Source organism: Lolium rigidum, chromosome 2, assembly GCF_022539505.1.
Source record: "Lolium rigidum isolate FL_2022 chromosome 2, APGP_CSIRO_Lrig_0.1, whole genome shotgun sequence".
Classification (NCBI taxonomy): domain Eukaryota; kingdom Viridiplantae; phylum Streptophyta; class Magnoliopsida; order Poales; family Poaceae; genus Lolium; species Lolium rigidum.
The window spans coordinates 213,354,717-213,379,029 of NC_061509.1; the positions used below are offsets into that span (position 1 = coordinate 213,354,717).

The window sequence follows — 24,313 nt, forward strand, 5'->3', positions numbered from 1 at the left end:
CCATCCCTTGAAATATAAGATGTTGATCGTTCATCAGTACATACACAAGCAACATGAGATAGTTCATAATGGATGCAAAAAAATGAAAACACCGTGTAGCCACCTATAGCTTAATTTCGAATTGAGGACATGCCGCAGGATGGACTGCCCATCGGTTTGGCTGAGCTATTGCTGTGGAGTGACCTTGATCGACCCATGTGGACCAGCAGCCAGCTGCAGTATTGTGGGCCAGAGGCATTAATTGCGCATGGCAGAACGAGAATTAGAGTCTATTTGCTTTTTGCCATACTACTTTGCTATATTCATTTTTTTTTGTTTTTTTAAACGGAGGCAAAAGCTTTGCCTCATCCATTAATTAAGCAGAAGGTGCTCGGTTTTTAGGAGAAAAACGGCGAAAATCTACAACAGGGTCAAGCCCACACCCGCCCACACGACGGCGCGAAGGGCACACTGAGCCACCCTGGCTACCCACAGAAGCTACGCAAACGCGAAGCTCGAGTTGGCCTATGCCAAACAGATGGCTCCCCAAGAAAAGGCCGGTAGCTCCGATTCTGACGACGAGCCCCGGAAAGGAGATGCACAAGACCTGCGCCGAAAAGGACCTTCATCGCCGGACCACCCCTCGAAGGTCATCGTACACCACCCAAAGGCAGCTTCGACTTCACAGCAAGAGGAGGCCAACCTGAAGACATTCGGACACGCCGGGACGGAGCCGACTAACACGGTCTTGCAGCAACCAAACCATGCTCAGCACCATTGTCGTTGCCGCCAAGCCCACCGTCGAGAGTCACCTTATCGCCCACACGACCCAAGGCCAAACACCCTTGAAGATGACGAACATTCGGAGCCGCCGCTCCGACATACCGCTGCTCCGTCGCGCCCTGCTCGCCCACCAAGACCACCACCTTTCGGGGCCGCCGCCCCGACGTACCACCGCTCGCTCTCGAGCTGCAACGCTGCACGAACCGTCCACCCGCAACCCAAGCTGCACAGGGCAAACGACCGCAGACCACGGGATCACACCAACTCATCCGGGGCCGCCGCCCCGACATAACGTCCGACCGTCCCCTCTAGGACGCGTCCGACCGAGCCGACTACCCTGCCGCCCACACAGCCAGGGTCGCCACCCAAGCCGTGACAAGCCGCATCCCCGCACCATAGAGATGTTGCCGCACCGCCTTCCGGGGCCGCCGCCCCGGCTCACAGCCACCTACCCGAGGCAGCCGCCTCGGCATCCTCCAACGCAGACGGTAAGGCAACGCAGCCCGGCAACCAGACCACCCTCGCCGAGTGAAGGACATGCCCTCCAAAGACGACGCCTCCAAGAAGGGAAGCAACGAGACCGCCACCGTCGCCCGGTCCGGCCGAGGCAAGAGCTTGGGTTTTCACCTGGAGGGCACGAATCCTCGAAGGCAGAAGAGGTTGGAGCTCCACGACGATGCCTTCAAGAAGGGGAACGGCGCCCTGGGGCGTCGCCATCGCTGGCACCAACCAAGTCTGGCAGAGCTTTCACCCGAGCAAGCACCCTCCCGCCGAGGCTTCCTTCACTGGCAGGGCAGCCGGAGCACGCCATCATGCGCGCCATCACCGTCTTCCACCAAACCCAACACATGTGGCCACTCCCGCTGATCAAAAGATCTGGCCAGATTAACCAAACTGCGTCCTCCATGCCGCACAGCCCCGGGCAACTTCCACGCCGCAATCCCTGCAAACGTCGTTGCCGAGCCCTCCTCGGCCGCCGACGCGCAGCACAGCTCTCCACCACGGACCGCCGTCGGCGCGAGGCCAAGACAAGATCTGGCCGAGCTCGATCCGCCGTGCCCCGCACAACCCGGCCACACCCGACTACCGGCGCCTCCACCCCGACGAGGCGACGAGGGAGAGCACCACAACTTCCCGGGGCCGCCCCGGCTTCCGCGCGCCGGCGAGCTCGCCGTCGTCGTCCCAGTCGCGTCGACCAGGCCACCGGCGCCACCTCCGTAGAAGACGAGCCCCCCGAGCCACCTTTGGCAGACGGGCCCGCCGCCACCGCGGCAAGGGCCGGCGGCAGCGGCGGAGGAGGCCGGGGAAGGGCTAGGCGGGGCGGTGGCGGAGAGGTTGCCCTCGGTGCCGCCTGGGTGCGACACGGGGGGTCGGGGTTATGCAGTTTGAGTTTCTCTTTCCACTTTGCTATATTCATGCTTTTGTAGTGGTCCATCCAATGGTGAATACTGTAATAGCGTGAAACTACCTTCATTTTATCGAATAAGTCTTATATTTTTCCTACAAAAGTCAAACTAGGTAAAGTTTGATCAAGTTTTTAGAAAAAAAATGTACAATTCAAAATCAACACCGTTAGATGCATCATCAAATATATTTTCATATGATATCTATATAGTGTCATAGGTCTTGATAGTTTTATTTGAAAGTTTGGTCAAACTTTGCTTTGCTTACAACAACAACAACAAAGCCTTTATTCCCAAACAAGTTGGGTAGGCTAGAGGTGAAGCCTAGAAGATCTCGTAACCAACTCATGGTTCTGGCACATGGATAGCAAGCTTCCACGTGACTCTTTCCATGGCTAGTTCTTTGGTGATACTCCAGTCCTTCAGATCTCTCTTTACGGACTCCTCCCATGTCAAGTGTGGTCTACCCTGTCCTCTCTTGACATTATCAACACGCTTTAGCCGTCCACTATGTACTGGAGCTTCTGGAGGCCTGCACTGAATATGCCCAAACCATCTTAGACGATGTTGGACAAGCTTCTCTGCAATCGGTGCTACCCCAACTATATCTTGTATATCATCATTTCGGACTCGGTCCTTCCTCGTGTGGCCACACATCCATCTCAACATGCGCATCTCCGCCACACCTAACTGTTGAACATGCCGCCTTTTAGTCGGCCAACACTCAGCACCATACAACATTGCGGGTCGAACTGCCATCCTATAGAACTTGCCTTTTAGCTTTTGTGGCACTCTCTTATCACAAAGAATGCCAGAAGCTTGGCGCCACTTCATCCATCCGGCTTTGATCCGGTGGTTCACATCTTCATCAATATCTCCATCCTTGTGCAGGATTGACCCAAAGTATCGAAAGGTGTCCTTCTGAGGCACCACTTGCCCATCCAGGCTAACCTCCTCCTCCTCGTGCCTAGTAGTACTAAAATCGCACATCATGTACTCAGTTTTAGTTTTACTAAGTCTAAAACCTTTCGATTCTAGGGTTTGTCTCCAAAGTTCTAACTTCCTATTGACCCCTGTTCAACTATCATCGATTAGGACCACATCATCCGCAAAGAGCATACACCATGGGATATCTTCTTGTATATCCCTTGTGACCTCATCCATCACCAAATCAAATAGATAAGGGCTCACAGCTGACCCCTGGTGCAGTCCCATTCGGGAAGTCATCGGCATCGCCATCTCTTGTTCGAACACTTGTCACAACATTATCGTACATGTCATTGATGAGGGTAATGTACTTTGCTAGGACTTTGTGTTTCTACAAGGCCCAACACAGGACGTGTCGCGGTATCTTATCGTAGGCCTTCTCCAAGTCAATGAACACCATATGCAGGTCCTTCTTTTGCTCTTTGTATCTCTCCATGAGTTGTCGTACCAAGAAGATGGCTTCCATGGTCGACCTCCCAGGCATGAAACAAAACTGATTTTTGGTCACGCTTGTCATTCGTCTTAAACGGTGCTCAATGACTCTCTCCCATAGCTTCATTGTATGGCTCATAAGCTTAATTCCACGGTAGTTAGTACAACTCTGAATATCCCCTTTGTTCTTGAAGATTGGTACTAATATACTGCGTCTCCATTCTTCTGGCATCTTGTTTGCCCCCAAAATGGAGTTGAAGAGCTTAGTTAGCCATACTATCGCTATGTCTCCGAGGCCTCTCCACACCTCAATGGGGATACCATCAGGGCCCATTGCCTTGCCTCCCTTCATCCTTCTCAACGCCTCCTTGACCTCATACTCCTGGATTCGTCGCACAAAACAAGCTCTCAGTCTCCCCATTGAACAACCCATCGAAGTACTCCCGTCATCTATGCTTAATCTCTTTGTCCTTCACCAGGAGCTGGTATGCTTCGTCCTTGATGGACTTGGTCAACATCCCTTCCTCTCTCGGATCTTGGCCATCCTATAGATGTCCTTTTCGCCTTCCTTCGTGTCTAACCGCTGGTAGAGGTCCTCATACGCCTGATCCCTTGCTTCACTCACAGCTCGCTTTGCGACCTTCTTTGCCATCTTGTAATTCTCCATGTTGTTTGTACTCCTATCCTGGTACACTCCTATCCAGGTACAGGCGTCTGAAACAATCTTTCTTCTCCTTAATAGTGTTCCACCACCAGGTATCCCTAACTCCGCTTCTACTTCCCCTGGACACTCCAAACTCCTCTGAGGCCACCTTACGAATACAGGTCGCCATCTTCATCCACATATTGTCCGCATCACCTCCTTCCTCCCAATGGCCCTCCTTAATGACCCTCTCCTTAAACGTCTGAGCTACCTCTACCTTGAGCTTCCACCACTTCGTTCTAGCGACTTTCGCACGCTTATCCCGCTGGACACGAAGTCGAAAGCCGAAATCCACCACCACAAGCTTATGCTGATGGACAACACTCTCTCCAGGTATCACCTTACAATCTAGGCACACACTCCTGTCTTCTCTCCTTGAGAGGATGAAGTCAATCTGGCTGCTGTGGTGGCCACTACTAAAAGTCACTAGATGTGATTCTCTCTTTTTAAAGAGGGTGTTAGCTACGATCATGTCGTACGCTAAAGCAAAGCTTAGGACATCTTCCCCTTCTTGATTCCTGATGCCATAGCCAAAGCCCCCATGCACCCCTTCAAAACCTATGTTAGATGTACCCACGTGGCCATTAAGGTCTCCTCCTATGAAGAGCTTTTCGCCACTGGGTATACCCCTGACCAAGTCCTCTAGGCCTTCCCGGAACTCCCTCTTCGTGTTCTCATTGTGGCCTATTTGCAGGGCATAAGCGCTAATAACATTGAGAACTAAGTCCCCAACTACGAGCTTGACCAGGATAATCCGGTTCCCACATCTCTTGACGTCTACCACTCCAAATTTGAGGCTCTTGTTGATCAAGATGCCTACTCCATTTCTGTTTGGAGTCGTTCCCGTATACCACAACTTGAAGCCGGTATCCTCTACTTCCTTCGCCTTCTGTCCCCTCCACTTGGTCTCCTGGACGCAAAGGATATCAACGCCTCTCCTCACCGCTGTATCAACTAGCTCCCGAAGCTTACCTGTCAGGGACCCTACGTTCCAGCTACCTAAGCGAAACCTCCTAGGCTCGGCTAGTTTCCTTACCCTTCGCACTCGTCGAGTCAAATGCGAAGACCCTTGCTCATTTTCCACTACACCCGGGCGCCGATGTAGCGCGCCACTAAGGATGCGACGACCCGATCCTTGCTCACTTGCCACCGTATCTAGATCAAGATACGGCGCGCCACCTAGGGGGTGACGACCCGGCCCTTGCCTATTTTTGACACCACACCCGGGTTCAGATATGGCGCGTCGCTAAGAGGGTTACGCCCCAACGAAAATCTTTTGGGTTTCATCTCCATAAGAGTGGCTGGGTTTTTTACGTTGGCTCGCCAAGTCTATCACAACCCTCCTCCTTTACGTTGCTTTGCTTAACTTTTCAAAAAAAAAATAGGCCTTATTCAGTACTATATCTCTTCTTTGACAATCTACAGTCTACACCTTTGCGTTGTAAATTACCACGAATATAAAACATTCATTTTAACTTACCAAGCAAATGTATGCCACAATTTGTAAATTTGTTTTAGAATTAGTGAGGATGGGAGAACTTTTCTGTATGCATGGCAGCTATCATCGTTAACAAACTTGAAATTGTGTCTGTCCATCCTCTTACGCCCTTCACATCCATATTGTGAAGGGCTTCAAGTTAATGTAGTCCCTCCATCCTATGAAATTTGTCTGAACTTTATCAAAATTTGGATGTATCTAGACATTATTTAGCATCTAGATACGTCTAAATTTTGACAAAGTTCAGACAAGTTCCGTGGGATGGAGGGAGTATGATAAAAAAAAATTGTGGACTAAAGACTCATAAGTTTGCATTCATATGATTTTACCACCATTGTTTGAAACACTGGAGTGGTTAATGGACAAGTAATCCTGCATATCTTTCAAATCCTCTTTCCATTACATAGAGATAGAAGCGAGAAGTGATGTTTCCTTCCTCCATATTTTTAATATTTCCAATCAAGGTTATGCATACATAGTATGATACTGAATGTCTGATCTAATCACTAACCTATATATTCTCTATATCTACCATAAATAGGTTATATATTATGCCAAGAAGGGGGATCAGTCATTGTGGCGGCCCATATGTCAGCAGGAAAGACAGTTGTTGCAGAGTATGCCTTTGCTTTAGCAGCAAAAGTATGGCTGACTTCCCTGATTTTTTTATGTATATTTTTTGTAAACTACGGCCATTCATGCTTCTTATTTGCTCTGTTATTTGTGGTCAGTAATCTGCTTGAGCTACAGAGGTTACTAGAATACTTTATAGTTGCTTTGAGAATCCTGATATATGTACACTTTTACTTTTGTAAGTACATTGATGTACCACATACTTTTTTACAGTACTTCTCTATGCACTGTACCAGTTTATTCAAACGGTCGCAAATAACATGTATTGATATGTCTTGATAAAAAGAATGCAAGTGTGGACACTGTGATAATAGGCAGTGTTATTATGCAGCATTGCACTAGGGCTGTCTGTACTGCTCCCACTGAAACTACCAGCAATCACAAATACAGAGATTTTTGCAGGAAGTTTGATGTGAGATTTCTTACTGGAGACGCTGGCATCAGACCAGAGACAACTTGCTTAATTATGACAACAGAAATATTATGCTCAATGCTCCACAGTGGTACACGGGATAGGGATATTCAATGAGTATGCCACTGCATTTCTGTTTTTTCATAGTGTAACATGCTCTGTTTTTCACTTTCCACTTTACATTTTGTAATCTTATTAAGGGTGGTTCATGTACCTGATATGTGATTGATGATGCAATCAGGTGACTTTGATGAAGTCCATCATGTCAATGATGCTGAGAGATGTGTAGTTTGGGAGGAAGTTATTAAATGCTCCCGAAGCACGTCAACATTGTTCCCCTTTTAGCAACGGTATGGATTGATTGATTTAGTGACAACTGCAATTTTGTTATCACTTAATCCCTTTGCAATCACCCAAATATGGTATACACAGTACTGATGCTGAAACTTTTACTCTGGAATAGTTGAGTCATATCAATTATGCAACTATGGCATGTCCTTAATGTAGCATATAGCTCAAGAATCCTAGAACTATTTAGTTGCTTTTGGATTCTTAATTGATGATGAAAATCTGATGTGGTCATAGTTATGGCAAGATTTCTGATTGTGTATGTTTCATAGCATGCAATTATGGCCATATGATCCAGGGACCTAGATTATGTCATACATGTCTTGAGTAATAGATATTCCCTCATTTCGGAAATAAGTGACTCAACATTGTCTAGGTACGGATGTATCTAGACGCATTTATGTGTGTAGATACATCCGTATATCTAGATAAAGTTGAGTCACTTATTTTCTAATAGAGGTTGTAGAACTTAGCGCAAGGTAGAAGAGTGAATTTATATGGCTTAATCCATATTTAACAGTTAACACCTTTTCTGCTTAGTTGATGATTTTGTGTTGGTCTTTCGAGTTCTTGACTATTCTTTCTCATTCTTGTTTTTTAAAATCAACTGAAGAGCCTGTACATTTTCTATATATTGCTAACTTTATGGCTGGAAAAAGCTACTAATTCCAAATAAGAGTGTCATCTATTTCACATACTTCCTTCTATTCTTGTGCGAACCATGATGAAGATACATAAGCAAGTGACAACAACTTCATACAAACCCACTCTCCATTTTCTTTAAACCATTATTTATTTAACGGTTACAAATACTCGCGGTATTTTTAACTTAATAAGTCCACACCTGGTTTGATCTGTCATACCACCTCGAGGTTGGAGCAGTTTTATTCGATTGAAGAGAAAACAACCATTATTATGTATGATCCTCTTTATTGACTTAGTTGTACGCGTCCGGGTTGGCGATGAGGTAGGCCTCGGCAGTGTTGAACATCTCAGTGACAGAGTCCTTAGCCTTGAGCATCTTGTCCTTCCCCTCCACGCCCTTGTACGTGCATTCCACCTTGGCCACACTCCCACCGTTGGCCGTTGGCTTCACCTTGACGTTAAACGTGGCTGTCTCAGTGCCGTCACACTCGATGGTATATTTGCACTCGCACTTGTCCACATCGAGGAACTCGACCTTCTTCTTCATGACGTTGAAGGGCATGGCTGCACCATCAATTGCGTGTTATGGTTTGAACATGTGTGCTAGACAGCAGGCGGCATGAATTCATGTCTTATGTGTGGTATGCATACCTGAGTTGCAGTTGTAGTGCCTGACGCTGCCGATGCCACCATCTCCTTCAGCATGGTGGGCGCTGTCGAAGATGTGTGGGGCGAGCTTGGGTGCCAGATTGTGCCAGTCCATGACGCAGGCGCGGAACTTGCGCGGCGCGGCCACCTTCGACTCAAGCTCCAGGGTCCAGCTGTTGGTGGAGGCCATTGCTACGATTATCGACTACAACTGGGTGCAGATGTGTGAGCTGAGAGTATTGTACCTAGAGGAGAAATAATGTTTTGTGGTTTCCTGGAGAGAGGAAGCAAGCACTTTAAATAGATGAAGCCTGAGTTGCATTATGTGCAAGGATGCATCCAATACTAATAAAGTTTCTTATCCTCTATAGGGTGATGTATCCAATATTCCAATGCATCCGCGTGTAGCTTAGTTTTAATTTGATGTGATGGCCGTGGACTCTCGTGCGCCGCGCGCTAGTAAACTATCTTATCATCTTGCTACTCTCCTCTATGAGTCGTCCGTCAAGTACCCCGGGTATTCTGGGATTTTCCTCATGAAAACTCGCTAGCACTAGTCATTTGGTACAGTAGATGGAGCAGCCACTGGCCGTGAGAGAGCGTACCGTACCAAGGCATATGCTCTTTGGATAAGAGCATCTCCAGTGGCGTCCATCAAAAAACGTCCGGCACAAATGATTTGGGGCACATTTGGGATCGTGCTGGACAAAAAGAGACCAAAAATCTGTACAAAAAAGAGGCCATTCCCAGCCGCGACCCTCAAACAGCGTCCGGATGCATGCATTTTAATAGAGGGGATCACCCCACGTGAGAAAAGTATGTGAGAGAAAGTGTGGAGGAAGAGACTAGCATGTGGGGACTAGGGGCTGCATGCATGCATGTGGACGCTGTTTTTGTGTCCGGCGTCCCCGGTAGAGACTTTATGCATCCGGACACAAAATGAGACGCTAATTAGTTTTGGGAGACGTGACTGGACAGTTTTTTCCCCATTTCTTGTCTGCGATCCCCAAACCTCATTTTGGGGACGTGACTGGAGATGCTCTAACGTCTCGTTTCGTTGCAGGAGTCATTTTCATCTGCTCTTCTAGACTCGACTCGTGAGCCCATGCTCGGACGGTCACGCATTGGCACTGCTATCAACAAAGCCCATGCTCGTTTCGTTGTAGGAGACTAGGAGCTCATGCTTGGACGGTTACGTATTGCGGAATTAGCACTGGCGCACTGCTCTCAACGAAGCCATCTGCTCTGCTCACGGGTAGAGTAGCACATGAAGCATGCGTTTACAGCTGAAGCCACTGAATTCTGAATTAGTTTCAGTCTGACAGAATCATTTCCTAGCGACACTGTTCGTAGTTGAGAATTAATATGGCAGCTGTAACTGGCTCGAGCAGTACTCATAACTAAGAGAAATATGTCAGAGAATTTTCTGTGCAAACTTCTCTGGAACATTTTTTTTGTATAAACTGATAGCGCAGGAACGCTTCAGCTTTCAGTACTGTCGAACCATGTTCGACGATGCGCTTCGAGCAAAGCTAAGCAACTGCTGTCAACCCGTGTACCATAATCTTAATTAAAGAGTTAAAGTTGATGGCCGATGGGAACAAAAGCTACTAAAAATCAGAGCATAAATGTATAATCAGGGCACATGAAAGTTCTGCCTGTGAAAAAGCTTAGGCATATTCTACTCCCGGAAGTTGCCATCTTCTTTCAGTTTTGGGCTTCATGTTTGCTAAGTGACAGATAAAAATTTCGGTTGGTTTCGGAAAACATGCTCTAAGGATGATATGGACATCTTCTATGTGGCTATTACTATCACCATCGGCAATGGTTGCAAAACTCCGTTTTGGGAGGCCCCTTGTGTTGGGGGAGGAAGCCAATTGATATCACACCTCTAATTTTCACCATTTCGAAGAGGAAATCTTGGAAAGTTAATCAAGCCATGAGATGCAACGAATGGGTTAGGAAAATTACCTTGGATGATAATTTCACCATCGACCACCTTGCGCAATTTGCGGATCTTTGGATGTGCTTGCAAGGCATCCATCTCATTGATGATGTGGAGGATGACATTGTTTGGAACCTCACGGCGAATGGTCTATACTTGGCCAAATCAGCCTATGAGGTGCAATATTTTGGATCGATTTATTCTCCCATGTACAAGACACGATGTGGAAGGCTTGAGCCCTTCTAAGGCCAAGTTCCTTGTTTGGCTCATCACACAAAATAGAGTTTGGACGACGGATCGCTTACAAAAGCGTGGTTGGAGGAGGAGGAAGAGCTTAGTGCAAGGAAGAAGAGTGAATTTATATGGCTTAGGGCATGTCCAAGCGGGAGCTCTTATCCAGGCTCTTAGAGAGAGAAAAAAAGAATATCAGATCATTGAAGCGTATGTTTTCCCCAACGCTGGACGCTAACGGCAGCTGCAAAATTGCCCAGCTGCTAGCGTTGCATTCTTCGCGTTGTAAATGAGAAAATGAAGTAAGAGCCCGCCTCCTCTTTTTGCGTCGATGCAGCCTAGACGCTAGGATTTTCAAGCATACACTAGTGGAAAACTGGGCAATAGGCCCGGTCCATTTGGGCCTTTAGACCCGGTTCCTGAACCGGGACCAACTAGGCGGGACTAAAGGGGGTACCCTTTAGTCCCGGTTCAAAGATAAACCGGGCCTAAAGGCCTCAACACGTGGTGCGACCAGGGAGCTCGCGCTGGAAGAGCTTGGTCCCGGTTCGTGGTACGAACCGGGCCTATAGTTTCTCTGCCGCGGCAGAGAATTGCTATTTCTCTCGCCGCGGCACAGATTTGGGCTGTACCAGCGTTCTCGCTCGCGGCAGAGAAACGATCTGTTTCCCTTGCCGCGGCAGAGTTTCAGCAATGCATATATATATCATTCAAGAAACCACAAAAAATCGTCATGAATATATATAGACATCGTCAACGGTACACGACATAGTCAACACAGTACACGTAATGCATGCATATTTACAATACAACTTTTCCCGAACGAATATCCTCCGCCGTCACGATCTTCCGATAGTGCTCTCCACCTGGGGTAAGGACCTCGGTAATAAAGAATCCCGCGATTTCCTCTTGAATTGCTTTTATTTGATCCGCTCGTTATGAGAGTGTCCCGCAGGCGTGTCATCTATATTTAAAAAAGGAGATCAATATATGAATGGAACTCAATACAATAGATGGTACTAATTAAGATTAATTGTGAAAATTTGTTATCGTACACGAGTGTGGTGTATTTGGGGATCCCCACCATTGGGACAGGACATGTCACGCATGAAGGTGCGAGACGTAGTATCCACATAAGTTATTCCCTTTTTCCTGCCTCATACACTTTACGAAAAAATAGTTCGATCAAACTAATAATCAAGCATCGTATTGAAAGTAAATATCATATATAAAGTTTCACGGACATAGCTATATATATAGTACTACTTACGAGGTAATCTCTAAATGTAAGCTCCGGTTTCCATTCACCCGGAACGAGTATTGATGAACCGTTTCCAAGCCCCGCCCGGCAAAAAATAATGAGTAAATGAGTAATTGATTAGTTGATGATATCTTCGAATTAGAGCAGATGAAGATGCCAATACGAAATTGATTGAAACTACCTCCGGAGGATGGCAGCCATGTCCGCCCATTCCGCATATTCTTTACGTTTCGAGTCCATGACGTTTACGACTCCAAGGTGAAGATCAATGATTAGGAGAATAAAATGGAAACTGCACAAGCATAGCTCAATGATTACGAGAATAAAGTGGAAGGTGCACAAGCATAATGTATGTTATATATAACACTCACTTGAAGTTGTAGGGAAAGAATATATCCTCTTTGTCCGCTTGCTTCTCTAAAAACATTACGATGTTGTCCTCTCGTGTCCTTGGCGAAGTCTTGAACCGTAACTTCATGAACTCGTGTTTGGGTCTATGAACCCCAGCGGTAGGAGCTTGCCTCTTTTGTATTCCAGCTTCTTCATTCCGCATAATTAAATGTATAGCGTACACAAAGAATATAATGAGGATAATTGTTAGTGCAAATGAATGAGCTACAAACTTAATTACACAAATAAATCACTTACGAAGCAGTAGCAACCGATGACAGCTTTGTCGAGGGCGTCTTGATTGAATAACCGAAACGAGTTCTTCTACGTCAATGTTTATCTCGTCTTCCCCCGGAAGTAATGCTCATCTCTAAGATACACCGTGAGGTAGCGATCACCTCTTCGACAAGCTTTCAGGTACCATTCATGCAACCTTCGCATCCGAGTCCCTAGACGCGCGAGCTCGCCAGGTTTGACGAGATCGGATCCGTATCTATACTTGTTTACCACTTGAGCCGTTGGATAGTAATCTTCGTACTCAACCGATGCTCCTCGAGCTCTAGCCGCCCGTTCGATCATCGATGCCGTCTCCGGATCATGATATGGCTCCACGATGAAGTGGGGTGCGGCCTCGAATGTCCTGCTCGTCCAAGCCGGGCGACTTTTTGCTTCTTTCATCGCTTTAGAGGACTCGTCCAAGAGAGCGGTCATAATCAGCTCTCGACTCAGGTCTCTTCATTCTCGTCTCGGCAAAGTGCTTCACCGTGCCGCGGTGGAATAAACATCTTCTTCGGCGCAGTTGCAAGAAACGCCTTTTGCTCTTCGATCTGCTCATGTGGCAACAACTCCGGAGTCCGTTCCCTCATTGGAGTTGATGATCTCTTCGGAGCCGTAGGAGGTGCCGCGGACCGCTTCCTCTTTTGCTTAGGTGGAAGCGGCGGAGTCTCCGACGAGGAGGAGGAGGCGGCGGAGTATTTTCACGCGGAGGAGACTCGGTCATGGATAGGGGAATCATCATCGCGCGAGAGGAGAATCATCACGCGGAGGAGACTCGCACAGGTGGCGGAGGAGGCGGAGGTGGCCTGGTTGTTGGCTTCTCACCCGGAAACACAATGTTCTCCTTCCGCCATTGCACGGTGGTTCTACGGGCTTCTCCCGGCTCTTTGATTTCCCCATCTTCACCTGCAGGGTGCTCAAGCACCAACCCCTCATACTCTCTCAACACTTCATCCACCATCACAACAAAGAAAGTCGTCTTGGACCGGACGGCAATGGTAAGACCTTGTAGGTAAGAGGATGCCGACCGCCGCCTTGAAGGATAGGTTGAAAACTTTAACATGCAGCTCACAAGGACGGCTCTCGGTGAGATCATCCACGGGGGTAGCGAGGAGGCTCGACCACCTGGTCATCATCATCATCATTATCCACTCGTCGAGAGGAAGCCACGCTGCTTTTCCGGTGTGGTTGAGATTGCAGCGGGGCGATGGCATTGAGCAAGTGCAGGATCTACACTCGCCCCCGAGCCATCCGAGATGTAAGTACTTGGGTTACCATGGTTAATTGGGCTTGCATGGTGCTCATACCCTCCTCTAAGTTAGCCAGGCGGTCCGTTTCCCTTGCCTTCCTCCTCTCATGGCTTTTATCGGAAATCTCTTCCTTTCCGCAGAAAGCCATACTTCCACGGAACGGAGCCTGCTCGTGCCTCGTGTTCGTCCGCCGTGTTCTTTGTTCCCAAGGGCGCGTGTCAGCTCATCGTTCTCTCTTTCGGGCTGGAACAACCCCGCCTCCATGTCCCTATGTGCCTTTTCCAGGGCATCAATGGGAACCTTCAGATGAGCTTTCTTATAGATGCACTTCCCTGTTTCTGGATCCAACGTTCCCCCAATCCCGTAGAACCACTCCTTGCACCGTTCGATCCAACCGTGTGTCCCTAATCTGATCCCTTTATCGGTCGGTTCCGCCTCAGCTGCCTCCCACTTAGGACGGTTAGCCCCGTATCCACTCGGACCCAGAATTTGGTGATATAGCTTCAACGCAGCATTTGCCTTATTTATTTCCGACCTTCTCAAAATTCTTCGACTCCGTGTCTGTACTTCACGAATTCGTCCCGATGATTTTTTACCTTCTCACTGTCCGAGTCTTCTTTAACTTGATAAGGCGGCGCAATCTTTTCTTGTGGCTCTTGAATAGTTCGGCCATCTTCTTCTTGCCAAACTCGCGGAGGGCCTCGCTCCATCTTGGCCTTCTCGACGTCACCCCCCTCTTCGGGTACTATGTTGAAATGTGCCATGAGCTTGTTCATAATGCTGTTTTTGGCTACATCATCGATATAAAGACCTTGAGCTTCTTCCTCTGCAGACAGCACTAGTCCCTTCGGCTTGTGCCATTCTCGAACGGTGATCGGGACGTGGTCCCTAACAAGCACTCCGCATTGAGCTATAAATGCCTTTGCACCTTTCTCTGGAGCAATCGGTTTACCATCCTTGTCGATGTGGGTGATGTCGTGCCTAACACCGTCATCCAACTTTTTGGCCGGGCCTCGCTTCCTCGACTTTACAGAAGAAGTGCTCGATCCGGAGGGCTAAAAAAGAAATAGTTCATAGTCGATGACAATTTCATTAGTTAATGCATCTAGTCGATCAACAGCGGCTTAATTAATTTATATACCTCGGTGATAACTACAGTTCGGGAGCCATTATGATGATCTTGTTCCTCACCGGCGCCACTAGGATCTTCTTCCTCAATATCCTCCGCTCCCTCACCGGAGTCATTCAAATAAGTTGCGGTGACATCGTCACCGCCATCATCCGGAATAACGTCGTCGTCGCGATCATCCGGAGTACCGTTTGCTATGAGTTCCTCCATGAAATTTTCTTGAATTTCATCTCTCTCCATGCTTTCTACAACGACCTGCAAGCTATACATAGGAACCATCATACGATCAAATTAAGGATAATGCGGAAAACTGAAAATGGAGTTACATATGTGTAGTTCTTAACTAAGGATCGATAATATAGTGCTGAAAGCAGATACTCGCAGTTACATGCATACATAGATCGGGTTCATGTTTATTTAACCCTAATACATATCAATCACTACTACAACCACTCAACCGCGCAGACCGGGTCCTAGAGGGTGCCGACCGGGTCCTGAGCCGCGCTGGGTGTGCCCCCAAAGCCACGGAACAACAACGGGAGCATAGCTAACATGAGATCCCCGCATAACGCTCCATCCGGTCCTATACATGTTGTCTAACGCGTACATGTAACGGCGAACGTGCTGGTCCTCCGCTTCAATGCGCTGAGCTACCTCCTCCGGCGGGGCCGGCTCCCTCTCGAAACGATCGTGGCCCATAAGACCTCCACCAAAGAATATCCGGGTCGACAACGGGACCCGGATTCCGCACCAAGGTGCGCGACCCGGAAGCTAAGACCTCCCGGTGCCACCCCGGCGGAGCCCGGTCCCGGACCTCCCCCATCTCGCTCCATCTCCTCGGTGAGAGTCGGACCACGGCCCGCCGGCTGTCGCTGTCGCGGCATCGTAGCTACGAAAACAAATCATATATATATGTACCAACGTTAACATAAATTAAAAAATAAATTCACTACTTAGTCGGCGCCGGCACTACCGTTTGGGGGGCGCCGGCACTACATACTTTATTTTGGGCCGGGCGCGGTGGCACTACATACTCACTAACTAACACTAACACTAACTATATAACTAATTTTTCACTAACACTAACTCTAACACTAACTTTTTCACTAACACTAACACTAACTTTTTCACTAACACTAACACTAACAAACTAACTAATTTTCTAACACTATTAACACTAACACTAACAAACTAACACTAACACTAACACTAACAAACTAACTAATTTTCTATCTAACACTAACTTTTTCACTAACACTAACAAACTAACTAATTTTTTATCTAACACTAAACACTAATTTTTTATCTAACACTAACACTAACAAACTAATAAATCAAATTATGTACTAATTATGTACTAATTTACAAATTATGTACTAATTTTTGTAACTAGTTTTGTAACTATTTTTGTACTAAGCTAATTAATCTAACATATATAAAAACAAAAATCTAAAAATCTTAAAACTTAAAAAAAAAATGGTGGCCGGCCGGCTCACCTTGGCGCCGCGGCGGAGAGGAGGCGCGCGGCGGGCGGCACGGCGGACGGCGGCGGGCGGACGGCGCGCGGACAAATGCCGCGGGCGCGCGGGCGTGGCGGTGGGCGGCGGCGCGGTGGGCGGACCGGCGGACGGCGCGCGCGGACGGCGGCGGGCGACGGCGAGCGGTGGGCGGCGGCGCGGTGGGCGGCAGTGGCGGGCGGGGCAGCCTGGCGGCGTCGTTTCCGTCGTCTCCGCGCGATTGATCTCCGCGCGGAGACGAAGTGTCAGTTTTATACCCCCCCCCCTTTGGACCCGGTGCGTTTTACAAACCGGGTCCAAAGACCCCTTGGACCCGGTTTGTAAAACAAACCGGGACTAAAGGCCTTTTTGCTGCGCTTTTCGCGCGCGCAGCAAAGGCCTTTAGTCCCGGTTTGTAATACAAACCGGGTCCAAAGGCCAATTTTTTAAAAAATTTCATTCCCGCCTTATTTCAAGTGAAAAAAAGCCACCGCACCGCCACCACCGTCACCGCCGTGTAGTGGCCACTGTCGCCACCGCCACCGCCTGCCCACCACCGCCACCGCCGTGTACTGGCCACCGTCGGCACCGCCGTGTACTGCCCACCACCGCACCGCCACCGCCTGGCCACCACCGTCACCGCCATGTACGGGCCACTGTCGCCACCGCCACCGCCTGCCCACCACCGCCACCGCCACCGCCTGGCCACCACCGTCACCGCCATGTACGGGCCACCGCCGTGCCTGGCCCCGCCGCTTCCCCGCGCCACCTGTCGCCGCTGCTTCCACGTGCCACGCCCCGCCGCTTCCCCGCGCCACCTGTCGCCAAACTTGCCGCGTCGCTGTGCTATAAAGCGCCGCGTGCGCGCGGAACCACATGTCGCCGTCGCCTCCGTTCATTCGTCGCCGGGATGCCGCCGCGCCGTCGCGGCTCGTCCGGTTTCCGTGGCGTCCGAGCGCGGCCGAACGGTAGGTTCTACGCCGAGATGCGTGCCGGTGGCTTCCGGCTCACCCTCGGCACGTCCAACAGGCGCCATCGTCGGGCCGTCGCCGTGTTCGAGCTCGATAACCCGAATACAACTTGGGCCGACAACGACCCTCGGTGGGACGACATTTGGACCGAGACAACCTCCGACGACGAGTAGATCGACTAGACTAGTTGTTTATCTATTTTATTGTATTTTCAATAAAGTCGTTGTGGCGACGCCGATGATGAGAAAAGTTTCCCGCCAGATTACATGTGGAATTAAAGTACAGAACTCAACTGAAAATTAATTAAGATACATGGCCGGATAGTACTCGTGCCTAGCCCTATAGTACTCGTGCCTAGCTCAACTGAAAATTAATTAAGATACATGGCCGGATTCGACTGTTCGAGTCATTCGGTCATACTCGTGCCTAGCCCCGTAGTACTCGCCACTCGTAGTCGTCGTAGTCGCCGTCATCATCGTCGCCGGCATCGGGGTCGCGGTAGTCAAACCTCGGCGGGAGAGCACGCGTGGGCTGGGACTCGAGGGTAGCGCGAGCGGGGGCCACGGTGGGCCATGACGCCCTGGAGAGTTCGGTCGCGCCACCACAGCCGACGGCCGGCCTCGTTGAAGTTCGAAGGAGGCGGGCCGCCCTCCTCGTGCCCGGCGAGCGCCCTCTCACGCCGATTGATGAAGAAGCTCTCCCAAGTCGGGCCGTAGTCGGGATGCCATCGGGGATTCCTCCGCTGCTCCGGCGTGAGCTCGAAGTAGTAGTGGTTCGTGATGGCCATCTCGCGCGCCACACCTAGAGGGACAGGAGGGACCGGTACCCCTCCGACGCTCGGCAACCGGCCGGTAGGGACGCGGTAGCCCGACGGGCAGGGGTAGTTCGACGCGCAAAGCGCCTCCGCCTCCGGAGGGTTAGAGATACGATGGAAGCCATGTGACCTGGTGATGAGGTTTGCGAGATATGAGTCTAGATGTGATATGTAAATGGAGGCCAAGCCAACATATATATAGTGAAAAAATGGCGGGAGGACGGAGGCGGGAAGCGAGTGGAAAGCGCGGGAAGAAAAATAGGCGGGAACGCAGTGGCGCCAAAAACTGTCGGTGGGATAAGGACGTGTGGGTAACCTTTAGTCCCGGCTGGTGGGTACAACCGGGACTAAAGATCCTTTTTTGTGTCATCTAACAAAACTATCGGTGGGATAAGGACGTGTGGGTAACCTTTAGTCCCGGCTGGTGGGTACAACCGGGACTAAAGATGTCGGCAAGATAAGAACGCATGGGTGGACGCACTCGCTCGATGAGATAAAGCATGTAGCGCACGACGCCTCGTCGAAGGAACAAGACAAAGTAGAAGAGGTGCCGTGCCTATAAAAGGAGCATCGATACGCCTTGCCAAGCCCACGAACGACTACATCTCATCTAACGAGTGTTGGGGAAAGGGTTGGGAAATCTCCCGTGGCGCATCTCCACTTTTAATATCTTACATACGGTTACATGATTACACAAAAATAAATGGGAAATTGATTGCCATGTTGAGATACTCATTTGTGCCATGAACATTCTTCAATTAACTTGATGATGGAGCATCTTCATCATTTAATTAATCTTCTTCGGCCGTAACCATGGAGCATCTTCATCATTTAACTTGATGCTTGGATCAATGTTCACTCTGAAGGGTGGAATTTCATCAAACCGATTATAATCTTCCGACATGTCTGTCTTGTCCTCCACTCCCACGATGTTTCTTTTTCCGGAAAGAACTATGTGGCGCTTTGGCTCATCGTTTGATGTATTTGTTTCCTTATGTTTCCTTTTTCTTGGTTTGGTAGACATATCCTTCACATAGAAAACTCGGGCCACATCCTTGGCTAGGACGAATGGTTCGTCTCTATACCCAAGATTGTTGAGATCCATCGTTGTCATTCCATACAACTTGTCTACCCGAACCCCGCCTCCTGTTTTGTTGACCCATTTGCACCTAAACAAAGGGACCTTAAAAGAAGGTCCATACTCAAGTTCCCATATATCCTCTATGTAACCATAATATGTGTCATTTGGGCCTTCATTCATTATTGCATCAAAGCGGACACCACTGTTTTGGTTGGTGCTCTTTTTATCTTGGGCGATCGTGTAAAATGTATTCCCATTTATCTCGTACCCTTGGAAAGTCACTACGATCGAAGATGGTGTGCGGGCCGGCAAGTACAAGCTGATCTTCAATATGTTTGTTATTCGGGAGATGTTTTTGCAACCAACCACCGAAAGTCGACATGTGTTCATGTCTAATCCAATCGTTCGATCGCCCGGGTTACGGGAGCGTAGAAAGTTCTTGTGGTCACCGATATACGGAGCCACCAAGGTGGAACTTTGTAGGACTGTGTAGTGTGCTTGAGTCAAAGAAATCCCGTCCCTACATATCATTGATTTCCTTCCTAGCGTGCCTTTTCCACTTAGTCTCCCTTCATGCCGCGATTCAGGAACACCAATCGGCTTAAGGTCGGGAATAAAGTCAACACGGAATTCAATGACCTCCTCTCGTTCCATAGCCCTTGGAGATGCTTCCTTCCGGCCTAGCACGGTTATGAACATATTTCTTCAAGACTCCCATGAACCTCTCGAAGGGGAACATATTGTGTAGAAACACGGGACCGAGAATGGAAATCTCATCGACCGGGTGAACGAGGAGATGTGTCATAATATTGAAGAAGGATGGTGGGAACACCGGCTCAAAACTAACGAGACATTGGACCACATCATTCCGCAACCTCGGTAGAATTTCTGGATTTATTACCTTCGAGAAATTGCATTGAGGAATGCACATAGCTTCACAATGGGCGATCGAACATTTTCCGGTAGAAGCCCCTCAATGCAATCGGAAGCAAGCGTGTCATTATCACGTGACGGTCATGAGACTTCAAGTTCTGGAATGTTTTCTTCTCCATATTTATTATTCCCTTTATATTGGAGGAGAAGCCGGACGGGACCTTGATACTTGCTAAGACATTCAAAAAATATTTCCTTCTCTCGCTTTTGTAAGAGCGTAGGCTGGATAAATGACGTCCTTTAACTCTCTCATGCAGCTTTTTGGGGTCTTTCCAACGTTGCTGGTCCTCCCGTGCTTCCGGTGTATCTTTTGTCTTCCCGTACACACCCGAAAGCCTAGCGAGGTTCACGCAAAGATTCTTCGTCACGTGCATCACATCGATTGAAGAGCGGACCTCTAAGACTTCCCAATAGGGTAGATCCCAAAATATAGATTTCTTCTTCCACATGGGCGCGTGTCCGGCATCGTCATTCGGAACGGACCGTCCGCCGGGACCCTTTCCAAATATTACATCTAGATCCTTGACCATACCAAATATATCAACACCATCACGATGGGGAGGCTTCCTCCGGTGATCAGCCTCACCGTTGTAATGCTTGCCTTTCTTTCTTACGGGATGGGTAAGCCTAAGAAATCGACGATGCCCCGTGTACACGACCTTCGACCTTTTTCCAAATAATCACCTTCGAGCTCATGTAAACGAGTGTGTGCATGCATTGTATCCCTTGTTTGACTCGTCCTGAAATGTTACCAAGAGCAGGCCAGTCATTGATGGTTACGAAAAGCATCGCTCTTAGGTCAAATTCCTCCTGCTTGTGCTCGTCCCACACACGTACACCTGCTAGGGACCACAGCTGTAGAAGTTCTTCGACTAATGGCTTCGGTACACATCAATGTCGTTCCCGGGTTGCTTCGGGCCTTGTATGAGCACTGGCATCATAATGAACTTCCGCTTCATGCACAACCAAGGAGGAAGGTTATATATACAAAGAGTCACGAGGCCAGGTGCTATGGCTGCAGCTCTGCTCTCCAAAAGGATTCATGCCATCCGTATCGAGACCAAACCGTAAGTTCCTTGCATCCTGTGCAAAGTTTGGGAACTCTCTATCGATTTTTCTCCATTGGGAGCCATCGGCAGGGTGCCTCAACATCACGTCTTTCTTACGGTCTTCTTTGTGCCATCGCAACAACCTAGCATGCTCTTTATTTCGAACAAGCGTTTCAGCCGTGGTATTATAGGAGCATACCACATAACCTTGGCGGGAACCCTCTTCTCGGGGCGCTCGCCCTCAACATCACCGGGGTCATCTCGTCCGATCTTATACCGCAATGCAGATGCACACCGGACATGCATCCAAATTCTCGTACTCATCGCGGTAGAGGATGCAGTCATTAATGCATGCATGTATCTTTTGCACATCTAATCCTAGAGGGCGGACAATCTTCTTCGCTTCGTACGTACTTGGCGGGCAATTCGTTACCCCTTGGAAGCTTCCTCTTAATTATTGTCGGCAACTTTCCAAATCCTGAGTCGGTGACACCGTTCTCTCGCCTTCCATTGCAACAATTCCGAGTGTCTTGCCTAGCTTTTTATGGCCATCTTCGCAAGTTGGGTATAACAATTTGTTGTGATCTTCTATCATCTTGTCGAAGGCCAACCTTTCCTTTTCGGTTTCACATTCTCTCCTTGCATCAGCAATGGCCCGGCCAAGATCATCATCGGCAGGCTCATCCGGTGCCTCTTGATCTTCTACTTCATTGTCTTCATTGCCTTCTCACGGTATCATCGTATTCGGGGAAATTGGGATAACCGTCATCATCCTCTTCCTCTTCGTCATTGTCTTCCATCATAACCCCTCTTTCTCCGTGCTTGGTCCAACAATAGTAGCCGGGCGTGAAACCGGATCGCAGAAGGTGGCTGTGAATGAGACTCGAGCGAGCGTAATTTACGGTATTCTTGCAGTCCACACATGGACAATACATGAAGCCACCATGTTTGTTTGCCTCCGCCACGGCCATAAAATTATCCAGGCCCGCGAGTGAACTCGTCAAACCGTCGGTCAATGTACATCCATTGCCGATTCATCCGCATGATATAATTAAGCTGATCAAAACCATTACGTGAACATCACGATGTATATATACACATGCATTTTATCAATTGCGGATGAAAAGGATAAAGTTGTTAACCTCGATGAAGAAGAAAAAAGCAAGTTAAGTGTGGCTTGATTTGTGTAAACTCAAGTGGCAAATCCTCTTAAGCATTTCATCGAACACCTCTTGTGCATGTGAAGAAGAGAGGAAAGCAACACACCCCTCTTGTGAAGATAGTGAAAAAATGGCTAAGTGTGGCTCACACTTGGGCGGGGGCAAGGTTATATAGCCGGAGGGGGCCTTTGGACCCGGTTTGTCATACAAACCGGGACTAAAGGGTTCCCCAGAGCCGACACGGCCTGCCGCGCCTCGCGGGTGGACCTTTAGTCCCGGTTTGTATGACAAACCGGGTCCAAAGGCCGCTACGAGACGAGCGCGAGCAGGTGGGGTCGTCCTGGGCAGAAACGAACCGGGTCCAATGGGGGCATTGGACCCGGTTTGGTTCAGCAGTGGGTCATTTGCTTGGGTCCAAAGGCCTCTTCTCCACTAGTGATAACAGCCCATCGAGTGGGATTAAGATCCCGAAGCTGGCGCTAAGCTCCCCTCGTTGCATGCCCTTAATCCATATTTAACAATTAACACCTTTTCTGCTTAGTTAATGATTTTGTGTTGGTCTTTCCAGGTCTTGACTATTCTTTCTCATTCTTGAAAGTGTTGTTTTTAATCAACTGAAGAGCCCGTGCATTTTCTGTATATTGCTAACTTTATGGCTGGAAAAAGCTACCAATTCCAAATAAGAGTGTCATGTATTTCACATACTTCCTTTTATTCTTGTGCGAACCATGAGGAAGATACATAAGCAAGTGACAGCAACTTAATACAAACCCAGTCCATTTTCTTTAAACCATTATTTATTCCGCGGTTACAAATACTCGAGGTATTTTTAACTTAATAAGTCCACACCTGGCTTGATCTGTCATACCACCTCGAGGTTGGAGCAATTTTATTCGATTGAAGAGAAAGCACCATTATTATGTATGATCCCTCTTTATTGAATTAGTTGTACGCGTCCGGATTGGTGATGAGGTAGGCCTCGGCAGTGTTGAACATCTCAGCGACAGAGTCCTTAGCCTTGAGCATCTTGTCCTTCCCCTCCAAGCTCTTGTACGTGCATTCCACCTTGGCCACGCTCCCACCGTTGGCCGTTGGCTTCACCTTGACGTTAAACGTGGCTGTCTCAGTGCCGTCACACTCGATGGTGTATTTGCACTCGCACTTGTCCACATCGAGGAACTCGACCTTCTTCTTCATGATGTTGAAGGGCATGGCTGCACCATCAATTGTGTGTTATGGTTTGAATATGTGTGCCAGATAGCAGGCGGCATGAATGCATGTCTTATGTCTTATGCGCGTACCTGAGTTGCAGTTGTAGTGCCTGACGCTGCCGATGCCGCCATCTCCTTCAGCATGGTGGGCGCTGTCGAAGATGTGTGGGGCGAGCTTGGGTGCCAGATTGTGCCAGTCCATGACGCAGGCACGGAACTTGCGCGACGCGGCCACCTTCGACTCGAGCTCAAGGGTCCAGCTGTTGGTGGAGGCCATTGCTATGATTATCGACTACAACCTGGTGCAGATGTGTGAGCTGAGAGTATTGTACCTAGAGGAGAAATAATGTTTTGTGGTTTCCTGGAGAGAGGAAGCAAGCGCTTTAAATAGATGAAGCCTGAGTTGCATTATGTGCAAGGATGCATCCAGTACTAGTAAAGTTTCTTATCCTCTATAGGGTGATGTATACAATGCATCCGCGTGTAGCTTAGTTATAATTTGATGTGATGGCCGTGGACTCTCGCGCTCCGCGCGCTAGTAAACTAGCTTACCATCTTGCTACTCTCTTCTACGAGTCGTCCGTCAAGTACCGGGTATCGTGGGATTCCCCCTCGCTATTGTTAGTGATGTATAGACCCCTTACT

The 24,313-nt window shown here is 48.7% G+C and overlaps 2 protein-coding genes across 2 annotated transcripts; both read right to left on the minus strand.

Moving 5' to 3' along the window:
* Nucleotides 1–7,931: 7,931 nt before the first annotated feature.
* LOC124688087 (pathogenesis-related protein 1-like) lies at nt 7,932–8,754 on the minus strand. The gene is made up of 2 exons (XM_047221804.1): nt 8,475–8,754; nt 7,932–8,387 (listed from the first exon to the last, which is right to left on the minus strand). Exons 1-2 carry the CDS (start codon nt 8,659–8,661, stop codon nt 8,116–8,118), a joined length of 459 nt encoding a protein of 152 aa, XP_047077760.1. The 5' UTR covers nt 8,662–8,754; the 3' UTR covers nt 7,932–8,115.
* A 14,481-nt stretch (nt 8,755–23,235) lies between these two features.
* On the minus strand, nt 23,236–24,051 carry LOC124688088 (pathogenesis-related protein 1-like). Its single transcript, XM_047221805.1, has 2 exons — nt 23,759–24,051; nt 23,236–23,671 (listed from the first exon to the last, which is right to left on the minus strand). The coding sequence occupies exons 1-2, from the start codon at nt 23,943–23,945 to the stop codon at nt 23,400–23,402; spliced, it is 459 nt and encodes a 152-aa protein (XP_047077761.1). The 5' UTR covers nt 23,946–24,051; the 3' UTR covers nt 23,236–23,399.
* Nucleotides 24,052–24,313: the final 262 nt, after the last annotated feature.

Bases quoted from the DNA above. Each gene is read 5' to 3' on its own strand.
- LOC124688087 (XM_047221804.1), bottom strand. From the start codon at position 8,661: ATGGCCTCCACCAACAGCTGGACCCTGGAGCTTGAGTCGAAGGTGGCC. The intron at 8,388-8,474 runs GTATGCATACCA...TTGATGGTGCAG, and splicing joins GCACTACAACTGCAACTCAG to CCATGCCCTTCAACGTCATG.
- LOC124688088 (XM_047221805.1), bottom strand. From the start codon at position 23,945: ATGGCCTCCACCAACAGCTGGACCCTTGAGCTCGAGTCGAAGGTGGCC. The intron at 23,672-23,758 runs GTACGCGCATAA...TTGATGGTGCAG, and splicing joins GCACTACAACTGCAACTCAG to CCATGCCCTTCAACATCATG.